The sequence below is a fragment of the Ixodes scapularis genome, unplaced genomic scaffold (assembly GCF_016920785.2).
Source record: "Ixodes scapularis isolate PalLabHiFi unplaced genomic scaffold, ASM1692078v2 PGA_scaffold0__279_contigs__length_252992795, whole genome shotgun sequence".
Classification (NCBI taxonomy): Eukaryota; Metazoa; Arthropoda; class Arachnida; order Ixodida; family Ixodidae; genus Ixodes; species Ixodes scapularis.
Window position 1 is genome coordinate 52,043,030 of NW_024609835.1, and position 24,868 is coordinate 52,067,897.

The 24,868-nt window shown below is 49.2% G+C and overlaps 1 protein-coding gene across 1 annotated transcript in view; it reads left to right on the forward strand.

Moving 5' to 3' along the window:
• Positions 1 to 14,355: 14,355 nt before the first annotated feature.
• Positions 14,356 to 24,868, forward strand: part of LOC8040134 (POU domain protein 2) — a 167,127-nt gene continuing 156,614 nt past the window's right edge. Inside the window, 1 exon segment of the mRNA XM_042288280.1 lies at positions 14,356 to 14,478. Within this exon segment, the coding sequence (XP_042144214.1) occupies positions 14,391 to 14,478 (88 nt within the window). The 5' untranslated portion in view covers positions 14,356 to 14,390.

Genomic DNA, 24,868 nt, shown 5'->3' on the forward strand with positions numbered 1-24,868 from the left:
TGTTCATACTTTGCAACTATTCAATTCCTGTGTTTTTCCTTTAGAGGTGTGTGAGGCGACCATATTTTTCTTGTTTGCGTTTATATGCTATCTGAAATGTTACTAACAAGTGCACCAATGTATAGGCTTTGGCTTTTTTCGGGCACTCAAAATAAACAAACAAACAAACATTCTGCGTTAAAAAAAATGGGATAAGAACGTTAAATTAGACTCGTATACTTAGGTTCGGAAAATACATTCCTCATTATTTGATCCGTGCGATATTGTCCTTTTGGCCTCGTTTAGACCGACGGCTTCCCCAACGGTGGAGCCCACTGAGTTTTTGATGGCACCTTGAAAACCTCTAACACTTTTTTTTTTTTTTTTGCGATGCGATTGATAGCATGTTTTGAGACGTCATGCGATTGCTTGGTTTATTACAGTTTCGTATACTTTTTTATATGAAATACATAACAAAAAGTCCAACTGAAACCGAAGCACTTATACGGCAGGGAACGGGACGTAGCACAATTCCCAAGGAGGTGGGCCCTGGCGGGAGGAGGATGAAATCGCCTGAAGTCACCTGGGCTGTTCGCATTCCTCGTGCTCCCCTCAACCGCGCGTGAGACCCCAGAATCAGCCTCGATATCTAGGCTTTGCAACGATACACCCCTTCCAATATCCGAACAATCCTTGCGGGCGTAACGCCGCGCAAATCATCTCGCGGGAACCCGTTGACCACCAAGTTTTGGTTTCGATTGGCCAGCCTTACTTCACGACGTTGTGTCAAGATCAAATAGAGCGCTTGCATTTTAAAACACGCGACTTTTTTTTAAAGTTATAATACTGTGTTTGGAGATCGCCTACCTGTACGGATGGAATACTGGAGTACGTTTATTCGGGCTCCCGACGTGCCGCAGTTTGTGCGCAGGAAAGCGCAGGAGGGCATATGGAAGAAAAAAATGGCCGGTCATCCTGTTCCATCGGCTCCTCCATGTGCTAGGTTTTATAAATTATCCGTGAGTCGGGAGGGTCAGGCTGCACTTGGAATGGTAGCCAGGCCGCCCGACAGGTGTGGGACGCGACAGGGTGTACTCGTACTCCTCGCTAAGCCTAGGCAGGCCCTTACGGCCGCTGGAGGTCCGTGTTTCAACGGGAGCTTTCACGAAGGTGAATGGGTGCAATATATGCGAGCGCAAAATCCATTTTTATCCAGCGATCAGATGCACTAAGTTCGTCAACGGGGCGATGAAAACCGAAACTATGCCACTCGTCTTCGTTGCCAACAGAGTCCCATAATGCAACGCGCGCAGTGTTGCATGTGCGGTTATCGGATGTAGTCATTACGAATTTTTATCCGATTAATCGTTCACCTTTAGTGGAATAATTAATCGATTCGTCCGGCTGACATGCAGAAGTACTTGAGCAGTCTAACTACACACGCGATTTCCGCTGATTCCTGGTTTTTCTCGTCGACCCCGGCCTCTTTCGAGATGTAATAAAACTTTGGTTGGGGCTAGTTGGTTCATATCGATTAAAAGGTTAAAAGTTGGAAGTTGGCGCCTGTCCGTGGTCGTACGTGTGTCTTTTTTCGTCCTGTTTTGTTCGCGCTTTTTAATCTTTTAATCTCTTTATTGAATGTGCTGCGTCACTCTTCTTCGTCTCGGTGCTTCGGTTTCGGTTTTGGTTATTTTCTCGCTTTATAGAAAAATAGCTGCGCGACTCCGGTCAACAATTAATTGCTCGGTGTCTTCCAAAAAGAAACACAGAGTAAAAATATTCCTTTTTTAAATTTTTTTGCTGCTGTTTACAGGTTTTGTGTATAACCCTCGTGTAGGTTTATGTCAAATTGCCTTTCTCGGAACTATGATTTGTGCGAAAAACGGTAAATTAGTTTTACCGAATTGTTCACCGACACTTTGCACACGACACGCACGTGACATCAACATTACACGGGACTTGAAATCTGTTAGCCGCTGTGTGCAGTCTCTTTATTTAGGGTTCGCCAGTACTAATTGAAGATCACACGTCGGCGGTTTTGTGTACGCGTGGAAAGTATACGCATCGCGGAGTCCTTTCTGCGCTGCTCTGTCCGAAAGCGGACAAACCGATCGGCGCTCGTTCCGCCTCAGACCTGTCGATCGGTTTGGCAACGGCCTGTTTTGTGTAACTGCCAAGCGATGCCGTTTTCCCTTTGGCGCTTGTTTATGATCTATTTGACTGGCCGGCGTTTAATGCTATCGGCAGGGCGGCGTGCGCAATGGCGCTCGAGCGAAGCTGGGAAGGCGCAGCGAGCCTTCTGTGCGCGCCTCTACACCTGTAGCAGCTGGTGTTCTTTTGAAGCCCTCGCGAGCGAAACGAGGCTGCGTGTATACCCCGCACGGAAGCGAGAATTGCCAATTCCGACGCCGAAAAGAACCACGGCGCGCGTTCTTTAGGACCCCTTGACGCTGCTCACAATTTTCCCCGTGGCTTTTGCGAGAAAAGAAAAAAAATTCCCTCTTTATTTATTTCTTTTCGCAACAGCGTACAAAGCCGCGCTCCCCCAAGCCGACCGTTCTGCTCGTGTCATGTGCTGCAGCCACTTTGAAATTGCAAATGGAAGGAAAACCTTCCCGGTATTTATTTATTTATTTCAAAACGTTTTTCTCCTCCCTTTTATTTTTTATTTTTTCTTGCGTCTTCTTTTTTTTTTACCTCGAGCAACCGATTACCGGCGAGACCCAAGTATACATATGTATTCGGTTATTTTTGAATCTCGGGAGCCGACAGATGTATAGGAGGCGGCATGCGGCGGTTACCGGTGGCGGGCCGCTCGACACTCGCAAACAACGCCACAAGCGCCGCAGCGAGGAAGGGCGCCTCGAAGGAAATGCTTCCGGTGGCACTCGAGATTTGACTGCTTCCGCGTAACACGACTCCAAAAGCGGACGCCGTTTTTCTTTATTATTATCATTGTACATAACGCGAATTTTGCGGTTGTGCGTTCGTTGCGGTGTCCGGGGGGTGGGTACGGGCAAGGATTGAGGGGCTCACTGTTTGCACGCTCGAAATTTCAGCCTGCGGCTGTTTGCGGCCGCGCACTGCGGGATGACCGGGTCGTCGGGATTGGCCGTGCTCGCGAGCTTGCGACGCCCGCGAGCGCTTACGAGCGAGGGAAAAGCGGCGAGCGCGCTCGGGAGAAGGGCGGCTCGATTTGCATACGACTGGCGGCGCATCGCCGGCAGCCGGGGCTCAATGGGTTCCGTCGGCTCGCGCAAGGCGGTGTATTAGCATATGCAGGCGGCACGTTGCCCGTCGAATGGAAAGCGCGGGCTCAACCCCTTCGGCCTCCGACGGGCCAACGGAGAGGCGACGGCGAGGAAAAGAAGGCGTTTCTGTGGGGCGTTTTTGCCAACGCGGAGATGTGATTTGTGCATTGAAGACGAGCGTCAGGATTGCTCGTTTGAAAGCCGCTGGATGCTATTTTTTTCCCCTTTTCGCGCTTAACTTTAGAACGAAACGTCACGTTAGACGAGTGCGAGCGCAGGTTTGGGGTAGAAAGGGTTTGTTTCCGCTGCCAAGTACTTTCTGTTTCAACTTCGGAAATAAAATTCGCGATGTTAACTAAGTTTACGGAACCCCAATCGAATCATAAGCTGTAAGGTGACCGCCGGTGAAAGCACAGTGACTCTCCTTATTGTTGTCCTTGTGCCCAGTTTTTGAATCGGTACCGACGAAGTGGTGTTACTCGAGCGGGTCGCTTTTATTTGTTACTTTGCAATCATATCTCACGATCAGATCGTGTACCGTTTAATATTACAATTTTCGAATTTATTTGTTTCCATCTATACTTAGTTTCACCTTAACTCCGGGCGCAGCCGACGCTTTGAGTTAATGGGACCCATCAGGCAGCGTCAAAAGGTCACCATCTTGGTGTTCGTCATGTTTCTGTACATATCCTATCATCGCTGAACCAATCAGAAACGGAATCGGCCTAGTGACTTGGGCTTTTGGCGCTGCTTGGTTGACCTCATTAGCTCGTAGCGTCGGCTGCGTCGTGACTTCAGCTGAAACGAAGATATAGCCGGACGTTTGAGCCCCTCGCATGATGTAGCTCGTACCGAAAAGTCTCCTTTAGACGTTCTTGGATAACACGAAGGCGCGCACATGTCGCTTGCTGACAACGCCTTCTTATACGACCCGCGATCTCTCTCGAGTGTCGGCACTCCGCCACCGTCGGCCGCGCCCGCCGTGTTCGAGTTAAACGGCCGGAACGGCGGCGCGAGGCGCGAGAGATATGATGGAGTGCGGCGCTCACCTGCGAAGGCCCGGGCCGCCCGCGGACGTGCGAGCGGTCCCGCCACGCGACTCCTCGCGTCAGCCGTGATGCATCGGCCGCAGAGCCTTCGAGGCCCGTGCACGACGTCATCGTTTGTGGACCCACCCCAAGCGTCAAACACGCCGAACCCCGACGAGAATCGTACGTCTTGGCGTTGCCGCGTGCTAACGTCGCGCTCGTTGTGTAGACGCTGCAACACGCCATGGCGGCAATGCTGATGGAACCGCGGCGTGGATCGGTTAATGATGACGTTTGGGGGGCAAGGAACGGGCCTTGTGTTCTCTGTTGTATTGGCACGACGCACCCATGCAACGCGTCCTGCCACAGCCGCGGGCGCTGTCGCGCCATCGCCGCCCCCAAATTTCTCACTGGCCAAGTTTAACGAAAAAACATTTAAAAAATCACCTTCCTCGCCACTTCCGGGCAGAAGAGAGCGCCTTCCGCGACGCAACACAATTCCAGACTTGTTTTCCTTCTCCGGCCAGGAAAAATATTTAGATTCGCATTTCTTCGGCCGGCATAGAGTCGAGCGGCCGCATTTCCCTGCGTTTTCATCCGTTGGGCGAGCAGATAAGAGCCGTGGGCAGCCGCATACATTTCGCTTCTTCCCTCGGCGGGACCCTCGCGGTCCATTTTGAGCGCTTCTTTTTTAAAGGGTAATTTTCGCGGCGGAGGCCTCTCGCGGCGCGAAGGGGGCAGGCTGCGGGGCAATCTTAGGGATATATGAAGATGGAGATATATTTTTCCACTCGCGGCCAAAGGCATTATCATAGCAATCATGCAGGATGCGCCGCGGAGTGCTCCGAGACGCCTCTCCCCGATTTTGTTTTCCTCGTTTTTTATTATTTCTCTTTCTATCTCGCGGTATGCGAGTTCTGTCTAGTCCGTTTTAAAATATTTTTTCTTCCTTTTTTGCTACGCGTTATGTGAGTGCCGCTGTTTGCAAAACGAGAGACGCTTTCCGCTGACTGCGGTTGTGAATTCGAAGGCATTTTTTATGCTCGGTTTCGCGGCTCGGGGACGCGATGAATACGTTAAGGGCGCCGGGCAGACTTTAAATATGGCTTTGTTTCGCCCTCTTGCGCCAGCACAATTCCTTTTTCAAACTGCGCGGTTTCGCCAGCCTCGATTTTGTCTTGTTTTTTTTCTTCGACCGAGCCGGGGCGAAGGATCTTTCGGACCCGGCCGTGGAGCCGAATGCAGCCGGCCTGGCGCCCTCGTGATGAGCAGCCTCGGACGCGTCGGGCCCCGACGCCGTCTATATGCGAGCGGCTCTCTGCGCTATGGTGATGACATGCAGAAGGCAATTGACGCCCCGCCGCCATAAAGCCCACTTTGGGCGGCGTCTCATGGCGCGCGTGCTCTCGCCCGCGGCCTCCGATGGCGGCCGGGCTGCAGTGCCTCAGCTGGCGGCACTTGGCGCCCCATGATTTGTGACCGTAGACTCGCCACCGAATCGCCGCTTTCAGATCCGTCTCTCGCGTGTATTGATGCTTTATCTTCGCCGCCCGCTCGTGCGTCTCGTAGACGAGCGTGCTGGGCGCCAACTTCTATCCGACTCTGCGCGAATAAAGGTGGTCGGAAAACAGCCGAATATTGGTGCGCCAAATTTAGGAGAAGCGCCGAGAAAATTGCCTCGGTGTATAAGAAATGCCAAGTGCTTTATGTCGAAACCAACACGTGCCTTTCTGTTTTTGTATCCTTCCTCGGTTTGCTCCTTTTTTTTTCTTTTTTTTTGCGTGCTTTGATATTTTTGCGTTCTTATTAGCTTTCAAATTCACTCTGCGAGGCACTTGCCTTTCAAGATGAACTTGGTGTGTCGACATCGGCCTTACGGTTCTTCGACCTTCGGAAGAAGAAAAGTTATGCGCATGTCGGTGGTGATATACAGATTTTGGTTTTCTTGTCTGTTTCGAACAAAGTGTGGTTACTCAAGAACTGAAAAATTTGAGTGTAGCTGCGTTACGGAAGTCTTTTCAGCATTTTCTTAATTAAATGCTGGCACGCTCGTCGAGCGAGGTTTATGCTCCCGCTAATATTCAACTTAAAAACAAAACAGAAACAAAAAAAAAATGTAAGGGCGGCTTTTGATCGCACTCACTCAACACGTGGCGTAGAATATTATTTTTACAGCCCAACCGGTCTGTGGAGAAAAAGCTCACCGACGCTCTCGTACGCAACTAATCTTGCAAAAAACAGATTGTTCTCCGAAAAGAAAAAAAAACACTAATTATCTGTTTTGTGTTTCGCTTGGTTTGGAGGGAGCGCGTTAGGGAATTGGTCTTTATTTTCCAGATCCTTTCTTAGGAGATGCCACATGACAAACATCGCGGGAAATGTTGAGGCTTTAATAATATTAATGATAATAATAAAAATAATAAATAATAATAATAATAATAGTAATAATAATAATAATAATAATAATAATAATAATAATCTTTACTGAGCGTGCCTAGGGAAGACCGCAATGGTCCTTTGATTGGTGCACCCTCATAAAACACCACAAGTCAGAAAAAAAAATATACTACTCAAGACGCGCCAATGAAAAAAAAACAAAAAACGTTCGAGTTTATACAGCCTAAGGTCGATCTTCCTTTGAGATGAGGCGGCACTGGTCTACGCTGTAGATGATACATTTAAGACAGTGCAGTACCACTGCTTATATCCTGGGCCCTGGGGTTTTTGACGTGTGCCACGCTGTAGTGTCACTCGACCGCACTCCGGTACGGTGCCCATCCAGATCGCAAAAATCCAATCTATCCTATATCGGCGTAATGCCGCGCAAAAACACCTTGAAATCCCGTTGACCACAGTTCCGGTTTCGATTTTCCAATCTTACTTCACGACATCCCCCCCATCACGACCAAACGCACTGCTCTGATTTTCCAATATATGACTCCCTCAGAATTTTCGATACCGTAGGTGTCTCCTACCAATACGGATTTAGTGCTGAGCGCGTTTTGGGGGCTCCCGACGTGCCAGAGTTTGTGCGCAGGTAAGCACAAAATTACGATAGTAGATGGAAGAAGGAGTGCATACTGGACGGATCCTGGTCCATCGTGTCCTCAATCTCCTAAGCTTCTCGAATGAAGTGTGAGCCGGGAGGGTCATGCTGCGCTCTGGAGGAGTAACCATGCCGCCAGAAAGGGACGAAGGGCGGCCGTCTAGGCAGGTCCGCCACTGGAGTTCCGCGGGTTTGAAAAGGGGCAGTCACGAAGATGAACGGGTACGATGCGGGCGAGCGACGAGTTTATTTTCACGCAGTGCTGAGGTGCAATACCTGGTCAACGGGGCAGTCAGTTAAATTGAATTGAGTTCAATTTTATTTTGTTTTTGTTTAGAAAGAGAGGGAAAAGGGGATAGAAGGTCCACAGAAACTGCTTACCAGAGACCCCTCCTCCCCCTACAGCAACAGTGGCAACAGCACTTTACCACCGGAAGAAAAGCCACAAGAAACAACAATATTATCAAAAGAAACGAGTACAGAGGCTGTTTTTTTTTGGCTTTTCAGATTTGTTTACGAAAAAAAAGCCGTGAAACCTACACTAATGCGGTTTGTGGAGGTGCGTTATACCGCCAGGGGGGCGTAATGGAGGGGGCTCATCGTCACTATAAGTCGGGTAATTAACGAAAATATGTTCATTAACTTTTGAATTTCTAAAAATAAACATATGCTTCCGATGGCGAATTTGGTGAGCGTCATCGAAAACCATCAATTCAATTTTTTTTTTTTTTTTTAGAAAGATTTGAGGAACGTAGGAGGCACGGTGGGGCGCTAAAGTTACCGCTCGTGCAGCCGGAGCGAGGCTACTTACCGGTATGATAACGCGCCCAATCGTTTTTGTTTTTTTTTCGTCTCTTATTTACCGCGTTTTTTTCACCGCCAACCTTCTGCTTCTCGCACGGGTGGTTTAACTTTAGCGCACCACTTCGCTTCCCGCAAGCTCGAAGTATTTCAAGAAATATCTGGTTTAGTGATTTTTTGTTACACCCAGCAAGTTTGTAATTAGAACTATGTGCTAATTTTCACTGATTGAAAGTTTATTAACAAATTCCCGTTAATTATTCTACTTATCGTATCGATTAGCCCGCTACATAATGTCCCCCTGGCCACAGTTCACCTGCGCAGATCGCTTTTTTTTTTTAACAAAACTAGTTTAAAACCTTGTCAGTGGTACTGGCTAGAGCACGTGACTTTATCTATCCATGTAGCATGCCCATGCAAACGAAACGCCAGGTAAAGCTACACGCGCGTGTCAGCAGATTTGACTGCATTCTGCACTGTGTAGGACTCTTTTTATTATTATTTCTTTGTCGCTACTACCGGTCACCAAGAGCTTCGCTCAAGCTTTTTCGCTATTGTACTCGAGTATGACGCATTCTTCATGGAGGATAAAAGCTAGCTATCCGGATTTTGCTACGTTCTGCATCAGTGGTCACTCTTATCACCCATCTTCAGTTTCCATATGATATTACCAATTTTTGAAATGCGAGAATTTTTTTTTTCATTTGTAACAAGTACGGAACATACGTTGCAGACGGAATCACAATAGGACGCTAAGCTTTCTGCGAGCTTTTCCGTGTAGCATGCAAAAGGTGTCCCTTTCAACCCTGGTTCTAGCAGTTAAAAGGGAGTGGCTCAATACTTTTCGTGGACATTTGGGGGGGGGGGGGGGGGGGACGTTTTGTATTTATAAAGAGGGTATTAAACGAGGTGAAATTGCAATTAAACCACGACCGTAGCTTTTCTATATTCCTTAGGAAATTATAATTACTCTTTCTAATATATATTTCGGGGTATTGGTACTTGTGTCGCGTTGCCTGTTTGCTTTTTTTTAATGTTGTGTATGTTTTAAAAGGGAATAAAATGCATACCTTCAAGAATTGTAACAGAAAAGTGCCAACGATATGCAAATTTAAGGACTTTATTGGTGCTAGGAAACGGCTGAAAACCGTAGGCCTGCAGGCGAGGGCGAAAGCTATACCAGAGGCCTTGTACGTGTGTGTGTGTTTGTGTGTGTGTGCATGTGGCTCCTGCACGGGCCCCACCCCGGTGCCAATGAAACGGACCTTGAGGAAGACAAGCTACTCCCCTAAACTGGCATGAGCAGATCTATAGTAACGGCAACAGAGCGTAAACCCGCTTTGGTTATTCTAAACCCATCCCTCTTACGCTTTGTCAAGTGCTCGGCTAATCTTGTTCCGTTAATTTGGGAACGCTCGCGCGATTCCACGAGGCAATTACGATTTGAATGAAGCGCGAGGCTGTCCTAAGTGATAAGACCCACTTTTGTGCCGCCATCTCGTGGACGCGCACGGCTGCTCCCTGGACTGCCCTCCCTTCGCGACATGTCCGAGATGAGATGCAAGACATGAGTTACAGTCGTTGAGCTGCTTCTCGGTTTGCTGCACGGCTACTCGAGTTCGTGGCGTTGCGAAAGCGAACATAGACGGAGTATTAACGACCAAATTTGCGCTACCAGCCTGTTGAGCGCTGTATGCGCTGGCTGCACGTGGTGCACAATTCTGACTTTCGTAAAAAAAAAAAAAAGGAAAAGAGCAAGCGGGGATTCTTGATTGTAATACGTTGCTTTCATAACGATATCGACCAGATCAAGACACCTTTATTGTAACCTTTACCCTTCCCACGAAGTATGTTGAGCTTTACGTTATTGAGACGAGATAAACGCCAAAGCACATTATGACGTCGCTACCTCAATGCGTTGATAGTTCCCATTGTTTTGGACTCCCTTTAACTTAGCTACGCATTCATACGTAGATAAAGTATTAACCTGCTCCGTACTATACCTACATTTAGTAATAGTTAACAGGGAGCAAGGAGCCCTTGAAATCTGCTCTCCGAATAGCAGCATTTGTATTACATCATTAGTCATTCAATTGATATTGCTCTATATATTTTTCCATGATCTCGAAGTTCCTAGTTAACCCTAGTTTTGTTTAATAAGGATTTTGTTCTTCTTTATTTAGTCAATTGATGAGTAAAGTTTTTATGCCGAGTCTGTTCAATTGTACCTCATTTGCGTCTTGGTCTAAAACTACGGTACGCCACAAGCTGATCATAATCCAGTGGTGACCTTGGAACGTGTAAAGCGCTCATTTAGCCTAAAACCACAGTCGCGCTGCTCATACATATATTGTAAAATTGGCTCGACGATCAATGGGATTCTATTCAATGATCGCGTGGCTTCGGCTTTCTTCCGTCGTCGCTCTTGGATACGGTCATCCATATCACTCGTGGAAAGAACCACATCCGTCGCCGGAGCGGCAACTCAGTTGGGCCGCATTCCAAAGCGGCGCGGCACCTACTCGTCTCTGACTCCGCGCCAGCTGTGCGACGCTCGTATTGGTCCGAATTGCTGACGTCAACACGCGTCGCGCTCTCCCTCACTCGTAAAGAAAAATGTTCCTGTTGTCACACCTTTTAGGGTGTAAGTTGCTTGTCCCTGGAATTCGTCTCAAAAGGTTAGCAAAGTTACCCCTTCCACTTGGGAGCAACTTTTACACTCTATGTAAGGGTGCACCTGTGCTCCCTTGGCGAGACAACCTTATCTCTAATGGGGAGCAATAGCCTTTATATCAAGGGTGTAATTTTACTTCCATTAAAAGGTAATAGGGCACTTTTTTGGGTTGAAGGTTCCACTCTTTTTGAGAGTGGGAGCACATGCTTCAAGGGTGTGACTTCATCTCTTCTAGGGGGCAATAAGAGTCAACCAGCTTACACCCTTTCTGGGGCTACCTCAACGCTACTAGAATACTGATTGGGAAACTGCCACAGTAGCCTGCATACAAAAAGTGGCACCGATCAGTTCCCGAAAACCTAACTAAACGCGATCACATCGCCGCCATGTATCCCGCAGCGACCACTCAGCGTTGTCACAGTATCGCACACGGTAGCATTTCCTGCTACTGTTCAATTTTGGCTTTGATCGGCCATTTCAGCGCTGAAACGTATACAAAAGAAGGGGTTCAGGGCTGCCAACCCCTGTATCCCAAGCGGGCGAGCCGCTATTATTCGCCGAAGTCGGGACGTACCCAGATCGGGACGTGCTATCTGAAACCAGTGTTGTACACGTTCCTCAAAAGAAGGGACGAAAGCTCGTTCCTCGTTCCTTCGGATTTTTGGAACGCGTTCGTTACAAGTTACATTTGTGAAAAAGGAACTCGTCCCCGTTACAGTTAAAAAAATGGAACGTATCGTTACGTATACTTTACATATGCATTTTGCTTAGTACTATGTTTAGTTAGATCAAGCAAAGCTTTTCTTTTATATATATCTCATTAAATGGGAACATACAAATTTGAATGCCGTGATGGAAGGGCACCAGGAGAAAAAAAATGGCGGGAGCAGGGTTTCATTTTTTGATATATTCAAGTTTAAAAATCTCAGCTTTTAACCATATTCACGTTTGTGGTGGACGATTGAGACGAGCGAAATGTACTGTTACCCCACATTGCACGAGCGTTTTACAACAACCTCACCCGTTTCAATCTACAAAAGTCCCTTGTTCGAACTTAACAACAGTTGCTTCTCGATGTTGCTGTCCGCAGGACGACAAAGTGAAGAAGAGCTTAGGGCTTTTAGAAGGTCATTCTTGAAAACTACAAGTCCTTCTTCGTGAAGGTTGGATTCGTTGCTCAGTTTTATGGTGCGGGACAAGGGGAGGACTAAAGGTTATTTTTTTTGTGTATCTTTTAAACGGATGCTGAATTGAACATTCCAGTGTCCATAGTAAGTGGCGTACGATCTTTCCACGAGCCAGCAGCCGCTAGTGTGCGTGAGCACACGCAACAAAAGTGACGTCATAGTCCCCCGTTCACGTTTAACATGACAGTGAAATGTGTGGGCTCCGGGGAGGAGGAGAATAAATACATGCTTTTCATCTCCACTGTGAGGTCTGGTGTAAAAGGTCGGCGATAAATCGGTCTGACAAGCACGTAGCTTTCATTTCTGGGGATGAAAAGCCTTTCTTTATTCTTCTTTTGCACGGATACCATTCATTTCACTGTCATCTTAAGCGTGGATGGAGGCTTATGACGTCAATTTCGTTGCATGCGCTCGCGCACACCGGCGGCTGCTGGCTTGTGGAAAGGTCGTAAGCCACTTATTAGGGGCACTGCATTGTTTGCTTCAGTATCCCTTTAAGTGACCAATGTTCGGAATACAAAAGTGCGTTCGATATCTGGTAACCTGTTGTTTTGTTGTAACTCTAGGTCTCTTTGTGAAAGCTTAGTGGTGGCTGTAGTCAGCCTTAGATTTCTGGGTGTATGAGGATTCGTGGAGGCAAAGAAAGCAGCTGAGTTTGACACTTCCCTCTCTCTGTGTCTTTTCCTTCGACTAAACGTTTTGCTTTCTGTACCGCAGTCTCGGGCACTCAAAAACGAATAAACGTCCACTAGCTCTCCTGCACTTGACTGTTACCAAGCGAGGACCACACAAAAGAAACCCTAAGATAAGTAACCAAAACGTTAACGAGCTCCTGCTCTTCGTAAAGATATTTTTTATACTTTTAGAATTTTCCTCATAGAAATAAAATAAAAATCACTCCACTGTACGAAAGAAAGGAGCGCCGTTCCTTTTTCCGTTCCAGTAAAAATGTAACGCGTTCCTGTTCCAGTTCCACTGATGCAGAATGGAACGGCGGCGTTCCTTCGTTCCTCTTAAAAGGAACGCGTTCCGGGGACACCGTTCCTTGGAACGCCGCTCCGTACAACACTGCCTGAAAGTCAGGTGTAACATTGTCGTATAAAAACAATATTAAATATGCCGCTAAACCCCGTAAATTAAAATTGTATGCAAACATCACGCTTCTGTCATTTTGTACTAATCTCCAATAAACTTTTATACAAAAAGAGCTTTTTTCCGTTTGTTTTTACGCAAAAACATGGTTTCTGAAAGTGAGAAGTACCAGCGTTCCACCGCCGACAAAATCCAAAGGAGAACGACGGAAGTGACGTGGGGCTAACTTTACCTTTTGAAAGCGCATTTCAAATAGTGGGCGCTGGTATCTGTCCCCTCGAGGAGGTAATAAGCAAGGCACTTCCTTCCTCGCAGATTGAGGGTGTAAAAGTTGGTTATTCCACCCTTTTGGTAACGTTTTGGCAACCTTTCTTTTGAGGGTGATAGGGGGCGTTGGTGTCTGTCTTCCTGGAGGAGGTAGTAAGCAAGGCACTTCCTTCCTTACCCGATTGAGGGTGTAAAAGTTGGTCGCTCCACCATTTTGGGAACCTTATTTTTTAAGAGTGCTCTCTCCCCGCCGCCGTGGTGATACATTGAATCTGTAAACATGACACTTCCCCTTGGAGGGTCGGTGGCCGAGTGGCCTTACGCGTCTTAGCTCAGAGCGTGGAGCGAAAGCTTGCGTCGCAGAACCTCCTGGGCTCAATCCCTGCCAGTTTCGACCTGGATACGTTTCGTACCTCCGCGCGTCCATGTAATCATGACTGCGTGGTGCACTTCAAAAGGATGCTGAACCAAACATATTTTTAATGTTTTGTTTAGCATCGCTTTAAACACCCCAGTTAGCGGTTATGGCTTAGTTTCTCATCTACAGTCACCCGTTGAGGCGTCCAGGATGTCTAAACATAGAAGCAACTCAATCTTTTTATACCCCATCACCACCCCACTGTCCTCGCGACGTCATGCAGGCACTGACACATGGACCGACACCGGCGGGTTTTCGTGAAAACGAGCGTTCTAATGCTCGCGCATAAAGACAAGACGTTCGTTGCGGACGGATGGCAAAAATATGTAGTACGGTCACGCGTCAAGTATGTTCGAGGCGCGCTTTCTTCGTACGTGGAACAATTTTGCAGACAGTTGTTGTATGAGCAGTATGTCATAGAAGGGCACGCAATGACTCACCTTGACTCCCGCTTTTTTTTAGAGCGTACTTTTGCAGTGTTTGTCTCTTCCTCTTTTTTTTTTTTAACATTGATTATTTAGTTTTATTCCTTGCCGCTGAATTTGTGAGATACGTACGCCTGTCCTTCTAATGCCTGTTCTTTCTCTCGTTTTCAGGTAAGCGGTCCTGGACTCTTGGAGAGAGGAATGTGAAAGGAAGCGTGCGAGATGACGTTGGAAAATCTGGATGACTTCCTTCAGTTGGAGGTTGTCATCGATGACGATTCCGATGATGACCGCTCGTTCTTCCCCAAAGGTAACTGAAGCAAAGCCTCTTTCTGACGGGTAGCCCGCAGCCGCTGTCGCGACAGCCTGTATTATACCTGGTCGCCTTTAACAACAAGCGGTGGTCCATTGAACGCCACGTAGTAGTGTCGTTACATGGTGACCGCTATTACTTGTGTCTATAATGATTCTAGTCCATAATTAAGGCTCTTCTTAACAGCCGTACTTAAGAAAATTCCATGTTTCTCATTTAGATTACACATATTTCGAATAAAACGTGGCGGCCCTGTTGATTGTGTTCAAAGCTCTTGCAACTCTGTCCTTAACTGCCTGAATCCTCCTTCTATATACGCGGGTGTACCTCCTTCAGTCTGTTCCAAGCGTAATCTGGAAACACCACTGAGGCTCTCGTCGCCGTACTCTGCGCTCAATGCAGTTTAGTTCATTAACCCTCAAAGGCACTTCGAATGAAGTCCTTATCCCAGTTTTTCCAGGACCACAGCAGTAACAATGAGCAGAGCAATTTCTCTAACAAGCAAAGAACTGCTTCTTCGCGGTCAAGATGCAGTGGGACCCGACTTTCTCAAAATAAAAAAAAAAAAGACGCACGCCCTGGCATTCTTCGCTCATCCGACCACGTGCCCCGTGGCCGGGAGCCGGCGTGACCGTGCAGCGCAGAGGACGGAGACGAGCGCGTCGTCGGGGGCGCCTCCGTTGCCTGGCGTCGCCCCGCTGCGGCGTCGGCGAGCGTCGGCGTCGGCGCGTGCGCGCTGCCGCCCTCATTTGCATATCGGCCGCACCGAGATGTTCTCCCGCGCACGAGCAAATATTCTCAAAGGCACCGCCCCGCCCGCCCGCGCGGGGAGAGGCGCATTTGCATATGAATCAGCGCGCGCCGGGGACCGGAAAATTCCCCCGGTGCTTTGACGGCGCTCTCCGCGCCGTCTTCGTTTGGCGCGGGCCCCTGCGTTTGTGTGCCCTGTCTGTCGCCACTGGGCGCAGCAGCGGGCACCGCCGGCCGCTTCTGTCAACAGCCCGCTTGTCTCCCCGGGCCGGCAGGAGGAATCGAGGCAAGTGTTCGCGCACAATTGTCGACTCACCTCGAGCTACTGCTTTTTCATCCCCAACTCGGAAGAAAGACACGGTGTCTCCGCTCGTCTACTTGTCTGGACGCGCGGCGAAGTGGCTTTATTTACCTGACAAAAGTAACTGCAAGACGGGGAGTCTGAGCCAGGTATTGATGTCGACGTAGTCGACCGAGTATCATGTCCTGGTGTCGAACAGTGCTGACCGCGTGCTGCCTGCATATGCGGCGTACAGGACGATCGGCTGCTTACTTTAACCAAACTATATACGCTTTTCAGGAATAGGCATCTTCGTTCCTCTACCTTGCTCAGGTCGTCGTACCAACCAACCTCACATAGACGTAGTAACCCTGGAGCTAGGGGACAAAAAGGGACGGACAGACACGAAACTCCGAACACAGCTAAATATTTATTCTTCAGAACACCTTCTTGAATAGGCCCACAAACCCCCAAGAAGACACACGCTGCCCAAGGTCACACCCCCGTGCCCTAGCTTCAGCGTTACTGTGTCTATCCTCAACCAGCTCGCATGCATACTTGCTCTAACCTCGCGTCGCGCCCTCGCAGTTTTCGCAATTTTCTTCCGTGTGTGCGCGAGACTGCGTTTTAATTTTCTTGCGGAAGTTTGCACTGCGCAGCTGCCCACATAAAACCGACGCGGTAGCTGGCACGCTGTCTCTGCACTGCTTGATACCCGCGGTTTATGAGGGTACCGTGGGTCACTGAAGAGGCTTGCGGATGCCGTAATCGTATGCGTTCAACATGCGCCTATTCAGATCACGAGGCTACTCAATTATTTCATTTGTTCTGTCCAGGAATGCTTCGCACAATATCATATCGTTTATTCGCATCGAAAAATACTTTTACCATAAATAGTACAAGTACTCGACGTGGGTCGTGGCGCTACTGATTCCTAAATTTCATTCCCGAGAGGTTTGGGTGACGCCCTTTCGAGTCTTTGCGATGACATAGTTGGGCGAATTTCACGGCAACGATAAATCCTATCCCTCCGAAGGTCTGTTTTTGAAAAGCTTCCAGACCCGAATAGTGTGTCTGGCGATGTAGACTAAATCCGATGGTAAGAAAGTCGATGCACCCTATGTTGGAGCTTTTTCCCTTTGTTTAAGATCTCGACAAGAAATGGTAGTTTGAAAAAGCAAGAAACAACAACAACAAAAGAAAATGACAACATATTACGTTCTACGAGCGAAGTATATATATTTTTATTAGCTATGAAGCTAATCTTCACGTAAGCTGTCGAAGTATCATTCGTCCAGACATACATGTTAACTTTGATTATTAATTATCGGTGCCTTTTTATACGTCACCTCTCCGGGCTTGTTTCTGTAGCTGTCTTATTCGAGCCACTTTCGCCGGAGGCACGCCGTGAGCCCTCCCGTCCAGACTGTTTAGGAAATTATGTTCCATTCAAATACAACATTCTGTGGATATATGCAGCGAAAAGTACTGGGAGCGCATAATATATGGAGGCGCCGACCAAAGCTCTGCTGGCTGTGCACGCGCACTCTTCCTGTCGTAGGAAATGCCACAGAAAGTTCTCCCCGATAATTGGCGACGAGGTTCCCGTCTGTGACGGCACGACCACGACTATTGATTGTTAGCGACAATATCGATGGTGCGTGTGAAAAGCACGGTGGACGCTTTGTATAGTCATCGCGCCCTTACCAACACCGTCGACGTTGACAGTCCGGCACTCCTCTTATTTCCATCATCCAAAACCAAATTGATCATATATAGTCAAGACGTCCTAGTAGCCAATCCTGGAAGGCTGACCACAGCGACACTCTTGGTCGCGCACGCCGCCGAGAGTTCCGTGTTTACTCCGACCAAGCCGGCTCCGGTATTTACCGCGAACTGTGACGCGCCCCAGTATACGGGACCGAGGCTGCGTCGAGCCGTGCAGGGAAGCCTCACGCGCGACGAGCTCGACAGCAGCCCCCCGGTGCCGCTGACCCCCGCAGCGAGCGACGGCCGCTGGAAACGGCATCGCTGCCGTGATAAACGGTTTAGTCTACCGGTCGCCTCCTAATTCCGCGATAATTAATCGCGGTGGATTATTTTCGCTCGCCTAATCCGGCGGCCCGGCGTCTGATTTCACGGGGGGAGTGAAGGCGCCGCTCCCCTCCGCGCTTTGATACTTCGCCTCGCTCCTCTCGCTCCGCTCTCGTACACTCGGCTGCTTGGACTGACTGTTTACGGCTAGTCACCTGTCAGGCCAACACGCCCCAGAGGAGGCGTGGTGACCGTCGCGCCGGTACTATGCTGTGCCTCGATCAAAGAGTGTTTCCGACTGTTCGACCGGGGGCCACGTGGCTTATGGATTCGCGTTTGCAACTTTGCAACACGAGCTGCGTCGATCGTCTGCGAGCATTTCCGCCTCTCCTCCCGCTTTCTCCCTAGCAACGCGACAACGCGTCGAATGCGCACTTGCGACTGATCTCACCGGGGGGTACCCGCCATCAAATTGCAAACGCACTCCATGGTGTGAGTTGCCCCCTGTCTTAAACCTAGGCTCCCTACGCCGGCGACCCATTCGCGGGGGCCATCTTCGAAGACCTCGCGAAATCGTCAAACTCCCGAATCACAACTCAGCTAGGGGGAGATGTTTGGGGGGAGGGGGGGGGGGGATTTGGTGGTCGCTTAGGAGTTGCAAGTTCCAAAGTCTCCTCGTGTAGTTGTAGTAGTTTATTGTTTAGAGAAAGAAGAATACAGTACCGCGGTCGTTTTTCTCTCAGATAGCTTCGTGATCGTCATCGTTTGGCCCCTTTCTGTTCTTGGTGGTCTTTCGTAAATCTAGAGAGTGAGGTCAGTAGTTTTGGTCCATAAATAATATTGGAAACTTTCAGTATAATTCTCCGTCAATTACTCCCGATAAAGGCATCATTTGGAACTTATGATAGCTTCATTTGGCAAATCGTAATTTGTTCTGTTTGCGTTCTTTGGCTAAATATTCATCCACGATTTGGTTCAGGTGCTTATTATTGGTTTCTTTCTTTCTTTCTTTTTTTTGCGGGTATTGTGTTTTATGCGCAAGTTGACCCGATGTGGAATGTTAAACAAAAATAAGAGCAAACCTTTCACATTTCTCGTCAATTTCGGCGGCATTTAAGTTTAGTCGTTTATCTTTCAGACCTAGTAGTTTCTTTGTGGTTGACGCTTTGTTTAATAATTCAATAATGAAAAAAAAATCTTATAGTCAAATGTATTATTTCTCTTCCAAACGAGAAATGCAATTAGATTGGAGGGCGAGATTCTTCGTTGGGCGAACCAACCGCGTCTCGACTCACACTCGGGCACATGTCGTTGAAAAGCGAAAACACGACGCAAACAGTCCGAGCGACCTGCATCGCCCGTGGGCGTACCTGCCCGAGTTCCCCACCTGCCCGAGTTCCATCGCTGCGGCGGGGTTCCTCGCTCGAGGATCTCTGTTTCCACGAAAGAAACGGCTTTCTCCCGTCCGCGCACGCCACGGGGGCAGATGCGAAGAGCGGGTTTTGCGGATTGAATTCGGCGCGGCTATTCAGGGTCCGGCTTTGTACGGCGCGGGAGCGTTGGCGTGCTCGATGCGATGCGGCCACGCACCGCGAGCGTTTATTCTCTTTGGTGGCCATTGTGCGCCCGCCGCTGCTTCCAGTGTAAACAGGCTCCTTTGATTTCGTAGCGAGCCGCAACTGCGGAGGCGCATCCGATGCCGGATCGACGGACAGACGCCGTTCGCCTCGAGTTATTGTTGCCCGCGTCTATTTTCGAGCGCTTTTACCCGCGGCTCGCCGAGTGCGCCGCTCTTGTGGAGGACGGTCTCTGGCCGCGAGCATATCGGGTGGGACGCACACGAGGCTGTCGCGCTCTACGCCGCTCACTCGATTGGGTTTCCCGGCACAAGAGCGCCATTGTGCATCCCGCGACGGGTGGACGTCGTATTCGACGGAATGAACGAAAGTATGTTCCTAATAAAGCGGTTCTTCTTTTTTTTTTTTTTCACTTTAGAAGAGATTTTTGTTATCTATCATTTTTTTTTTTAATTTAATTCTTAAAATTCTTCCGCCGTTATTCTGCTTTCCACCTCCATTCCATTAAAAAAAAAAAAAGACGTAAAATTGGTAGTTAAGCTGGCGTCGTAAGAGTTCAAACGCCTGAGCGAGGCTTTAAAATGGGTGTATTGCTCTCGAAAATAGCTTTTTCTTTTTGCTGCCTATTCAGCCTGCTTACACGTGGGTGTGTAAATGCAACGTGTTGAGCATCTGCTGAATGTGAACTGTCATTTTTCGGAGCTGCTGGGAGCGCGTCAAGCTCTTTGCCCGAGCTAGCTTCTTTTCTCACTAAAAGAAAAATAAGACATTGATCGATTAAATTTAAAGGGAGAAGCACCTTTTTTTCCTTCTGCCTCCTAAAGCTTTTTTTTTTTTTAATGAAAATATTTTATTTACGGCGTTTACGTGGGCGTTTTCAGCTTTTCATTTAGTTTCTTGAGGAATGATGATGTTCAAATGACAACTTTCGTAGCAGGGATCAACAATAAACGTATTAGATTCTTAAAAAAAAAGCATTATTATTAGTAATTTTGCTATTGTATTGTCTGTATTTTTTTTTTTTCGCTGTAGTTTATTGTGCTCGTGCCTTTATCGTGTAATCGTATCTCTCATGTTTTAAGTTTTCATAATATTGATATGTAAGTCTTACATGTAAGTATCTAAGTAAATAATAATAAAAATAATAATTATAATAACTAATAATAACAACAAGAATAATAATAATAATAACAATTTTATTTCATGAGATAATCCGCGTTGAAACGAAGTTGCTCGTAATTGTAGAGCATATATAACGTGGGGCGTCCATTACTTGATTTGAAGTAACCGGCCCCCGATTATGGGAGCGCATTCTTCGCATCATCATCGAATAAATATTGAATTTACGATAAATTTATAGCGGCACGTTGTGCATATCGAAACCACAGTCATCACTCCCCAGTCAGGGGCAGACTTCTCGCCAGCCACGTCCACTAAGTTACTCTACTCTGCGTGACAATGTACGCGTGATCACTCATCATGCAGATATTATAATGCTGAGTATCTGCTTCGAGATACCCCGGCCTAAGAGGTCAACGGTTGCAGATGATCAGTTGCCGCCCTTTGGTCTCCGGGTGTCGGAGTAATAAACAGAGAACCTGTTGAGCTTTACACCCCACTGCCAATGCATCATACAAAAGACAGTCTTTAGTGAGGCTATCTAAGGCGTCTCTTCCTTCCAAGACGGTCGCACTGGTCATACAAAAACCGTCTGCCGATGGTTTCGAAGCATACATTTGTTTGAAGCGAGCATGAATGCTTCCGACATATTCGAAAATGTCCGCAGATGTGTCTCATCGTGTTTGCAGCGTTTCTACTTTAAGGTGAGCATTTTGACTGCGCATTTAGGTTGGGACAGGAATTAAGAAGTGGAGACTGAGCATCGAGGTTTTCTTTTAGTTCGTATAAGTTTGGTGAACTGTGGATACGCCGTGCGAGAGTGCGACCCTATTTCATCGTCTGCTTAGTATTTCTTCTCTTATATTCTCGATGAACAGCTTGCACGAGCCAGTGATCTTCAGAGGCCGGATACCCGAAACTTTCTTACGACAAAAAAAAGTTCGTAAATTTATCTTACGACAAAGTTACGAACTTTTGAGTATTCCCGAAGCAAAATGTTCGTAACTTTGTCGTAAGGTGAATTTACGAACTTTTTTGTCGTATGAAATTTTCGGGAATCTGGCCTCTGGATTTTAATCGTCAACCTGCGCAATTGTTCGCACCCAAAGCAGTGGCGGATTCAGGGAGGGGGAGAGAGGGGGGTCGGGTGTCCTTCCCCTCTACCTCCCTACCTTTGAATTCCACATGTGTAAAAAAGGCGGGGGAGGGAGAAGAGGAGAGCTGGCTTCTCAAATAGTTGATACGCTGACCCCCCCCCCCCCCCCCCCCCCCCCCTCCCCTCCTCTTTTGAAACACCTGCATCTGCCCCTGGCCCGATGTATGATTGTAGTGTCGTTACATTGTGTTACCGCGAACATGGTAATATTAGACCGCGACGTAATTTCCTTCCTGACTGACAAGAAATAATATAATTTGAACCGGGCTATTGATTACGCGTGGCGCTTTGCCAGAGTTCAAGGGCGACTATATTGCCACGATTGATCCCACGATCATTCGGGGCCATATCACCTTGTTCAGTATCGCGACTGCCGATCAGAATTAATTTTTGATCCCGGCACGTATTGTCGCCGCGTAGTTCTGGTTGCCCAGCCCTGCAGAAAAAGAGCCGCGTATTGAGAAGGTGAGCGCGGTCAGCGTCGCCACCTTCTCTTGGACAGCGTGCTGGCGGAGTGCACCTCCGATGCCCATCCGGCAAGGTCGCTCCTCCGCCGCCTCCTTTTCGTCTCCGGGAGGGGGCCCTCTCCCCGTCCGGGAGAGGGTGCCGCCCTCCCCCTCCGCTTCTGGGCGCGATTTGCGTGGCGCGCGTGCGCAGAGAGCGGGCGCCCCCTCCTCTCCGGGGCCGGTATGCGCGTGCGTGGCTCGTGCCTCGGGGCGCTGTGGGAGACTCCGGGCGAGAAGCAGCTCGTGCCTCGGCGAGACCGCGGGCCGCGTCCAGAGCAGTAGCGCGCCCCCGAGCGACGCGTCACCCGCAGCCGGCGTCCAGCTGAACGAGCGTCGCACGCAGGAGCGGCGGCCGCTTCGAAACCGAAACCCGCGTGGCGCAGGACCATGCCCGTCCGGGGCCGGACCCGCCGACGCGGCCTCGCTCGAAGGAAGACGCCAGCACGACCGTCCGAGTGAATGGTGTGAGTGCCGGTGACTCCCGGGGACAGGACGCCTCCCCTACAGCGTGAGGTGGCGGCCGACTCGCGAGGCACAGCACGCCTGCCGGCGCCGACGGCCTGGACGCGGCCGTGCGAGCCGTGGACCTGCGCGCCGTGCAGCGCACCGCCGGCGCTGGCCCAGGAGACTGGCGCGCCGGAGCGGCCGCGCTGCCGGCGCCCATGCTGCGACTGGAACTGTTCCGCTCAGGTGACACGCTCCTTCTTCTCGCACACTTGACCGCTGGGGCACGCGACGCCCCCGGCTTCCGATGTCGCGGTCAGCCCTCGCGGACGTCCTTCCGTTGACCGATGACACGCGCAAAGTTAGCACCGAGGTCGCGCAGACCCTCACATAGTCAGATTTCCAGTCTCACTATCGTGCTGGCCTGGAAGTTGGCGAACACGTCTTTGTGCACGTGACAGAAGAAACACATCGTGCACTTCCTGCCGCCCGCTCCTTATTCGCATCGTCCGTAACTGGCATTGGGACCTCTGTCCAGACCCTTCGATTCTTTTTTGGGACACGGCTTAGCATCTCGTTTAAAGCTGCGCTGCCGGGCACAATATGCGCGTTTTAACGCTATTAAAGTGTGGAAGCGTCTAGCATGCCCTAACTTCAGCGATATCTGCATTTTAGCTTTTTCTTGTTGCGTTAATTGAACTGATCTTTTTCGAGAATTTGTGATTTCTTCAGATAGTGAGACGGTTTGCTTTTATTTTATGTTTTTTTTTTTCGGTGAAATGTTTCTGCAATTCTTCTTATTATTTTTTTTTTTTCGCGAGGAACTTTTTTGTTTTGCTCGAGCGGAAATTTACGACTCATCTTTCATCTTCCGCGTTGACATTTCCCGGCTTGCAGCGAGGAAAATGGATGCGCTCCCCCGTTTCGTAACCGGTCATTTATATGCCGGGCCCAAAGAAGACGCGACTCCTGAGCTTCGCGGGGGAACGTGTTACAAGTGGCAGGACACAAATTCCCACCTTGAAACGTCGCCCGCCGGTCGTTTATCAGCAGGAAGCAGCCCGCGCGGCGACCAATGTCAAACGCGGAAACTTGGCGAGCCTGCGTGCGGGAGGTCCCATGGGAGCTCGGGACAGCGGCCAACGGGACACCCCGTCGCCGTGGAGGCACGGGGGTCGCGCCGCAGTGTTGGGAACACCCGAGACTCCCTATACCGCTAATCTGCACAGAAAAAAATTTTTTTTTTTTTGAGAGCGCGGGCAATGTACGCGGATAATTTCTTATTTGTTTATTCCCTACAAATTAAATATTAGACAACTTGAGCGGTAAACGTGGTAACGGTTCAGCGAAGTTACCCGAGAAATACACTTTAAAGGAGCCGAACGGAATGGGTGTTAAGTGCTCGCGAAACATTTAGATCACCATACTGCAGTTAATTACGCTACAAAAAAACGAATGACAATTTTTTTTTTTTTTCGATTTAAAGTGTTGCCGAAGTAAATCTTCGAGAATATGTCAAACAGCTGCGAGTGAAAACTTACTCTACAAAAGCGGCGAATGTTACCTTTCTTCGGCAGACTTTCTCTTACTACGTTCAGTCCATTGTTCTTTTCAGCGACTGAAGGCGAGGTACCGAATGTTGCTTAGCGAACGAGAGTGAGGAACTGTAGTAAAATTCTGATGTCTTCGTCTTCGTCCTCTTCCGAATTAAAACGTGAGTTGAGAGTAAGCGCTTGTCCCGTGCAGTCTTCCAACTTGACCTTGTCTTTCGCGCTTTCTATTTTCGCGAAGAGTGAGGAACTTGGGGAGACAAACGGGCCCTGCGAGCGGACGCCCCGCGACGTGGTCCGCGTGCCCAGACCAAGCGTCGAGTGCGGGGCGCGCGCGAGTGTCCGGGCGCCGGCGACGGCAGCGGCGGCGGCGTCGGGGTCGCGGTGCGCGGGGGAGGTCGTCGCTCGTCGGGGGCCCCGGGGCGGTCAGTGGTAGCGCTGCTGCCGCGGGATTCGGTCGATGGAGCCGCGCGCTGGGCCGCCTCGCCTGCCCCCCGCGGACGCCACGCCATGCAAGAGGTGCACTCCGCCGCGCGGGGCTACGGCCCTTACGTCGTGCCGCGAACTGCGCTCTTCGCACCACTACCCCTCGACCTGAGCCTGGCCGACAGCCCCCCGGAGTCGCCAGGTAAACGGCCCCCCAACTCTTTGGGGACGGCATGCGGGCATCGGTATGCGGGACGCCTCGTTTCCGGCAGGAAAAGCTGAGCCACTCTCACAGAGTGTAAAATACCTGGTGACAGAACTACCCGCGTCTCGAACCTGTTCCAAGCATGTTTTTTTTTTTTGTCCTTTAGATATATGTATGCATCGAAGATGTATGCAGGCAGTTTTTGTACGGTCAGTGTGACAAGACTGTCATATACGCAAGGAAGTCCTCGGACAGTCTCCAAAGACTGTCTTTTGTATGCCGTATTTGCAGTATGACCGCGACTTCAGCGTGGACAAGCTGACACGCTCGTAGAGCAGTT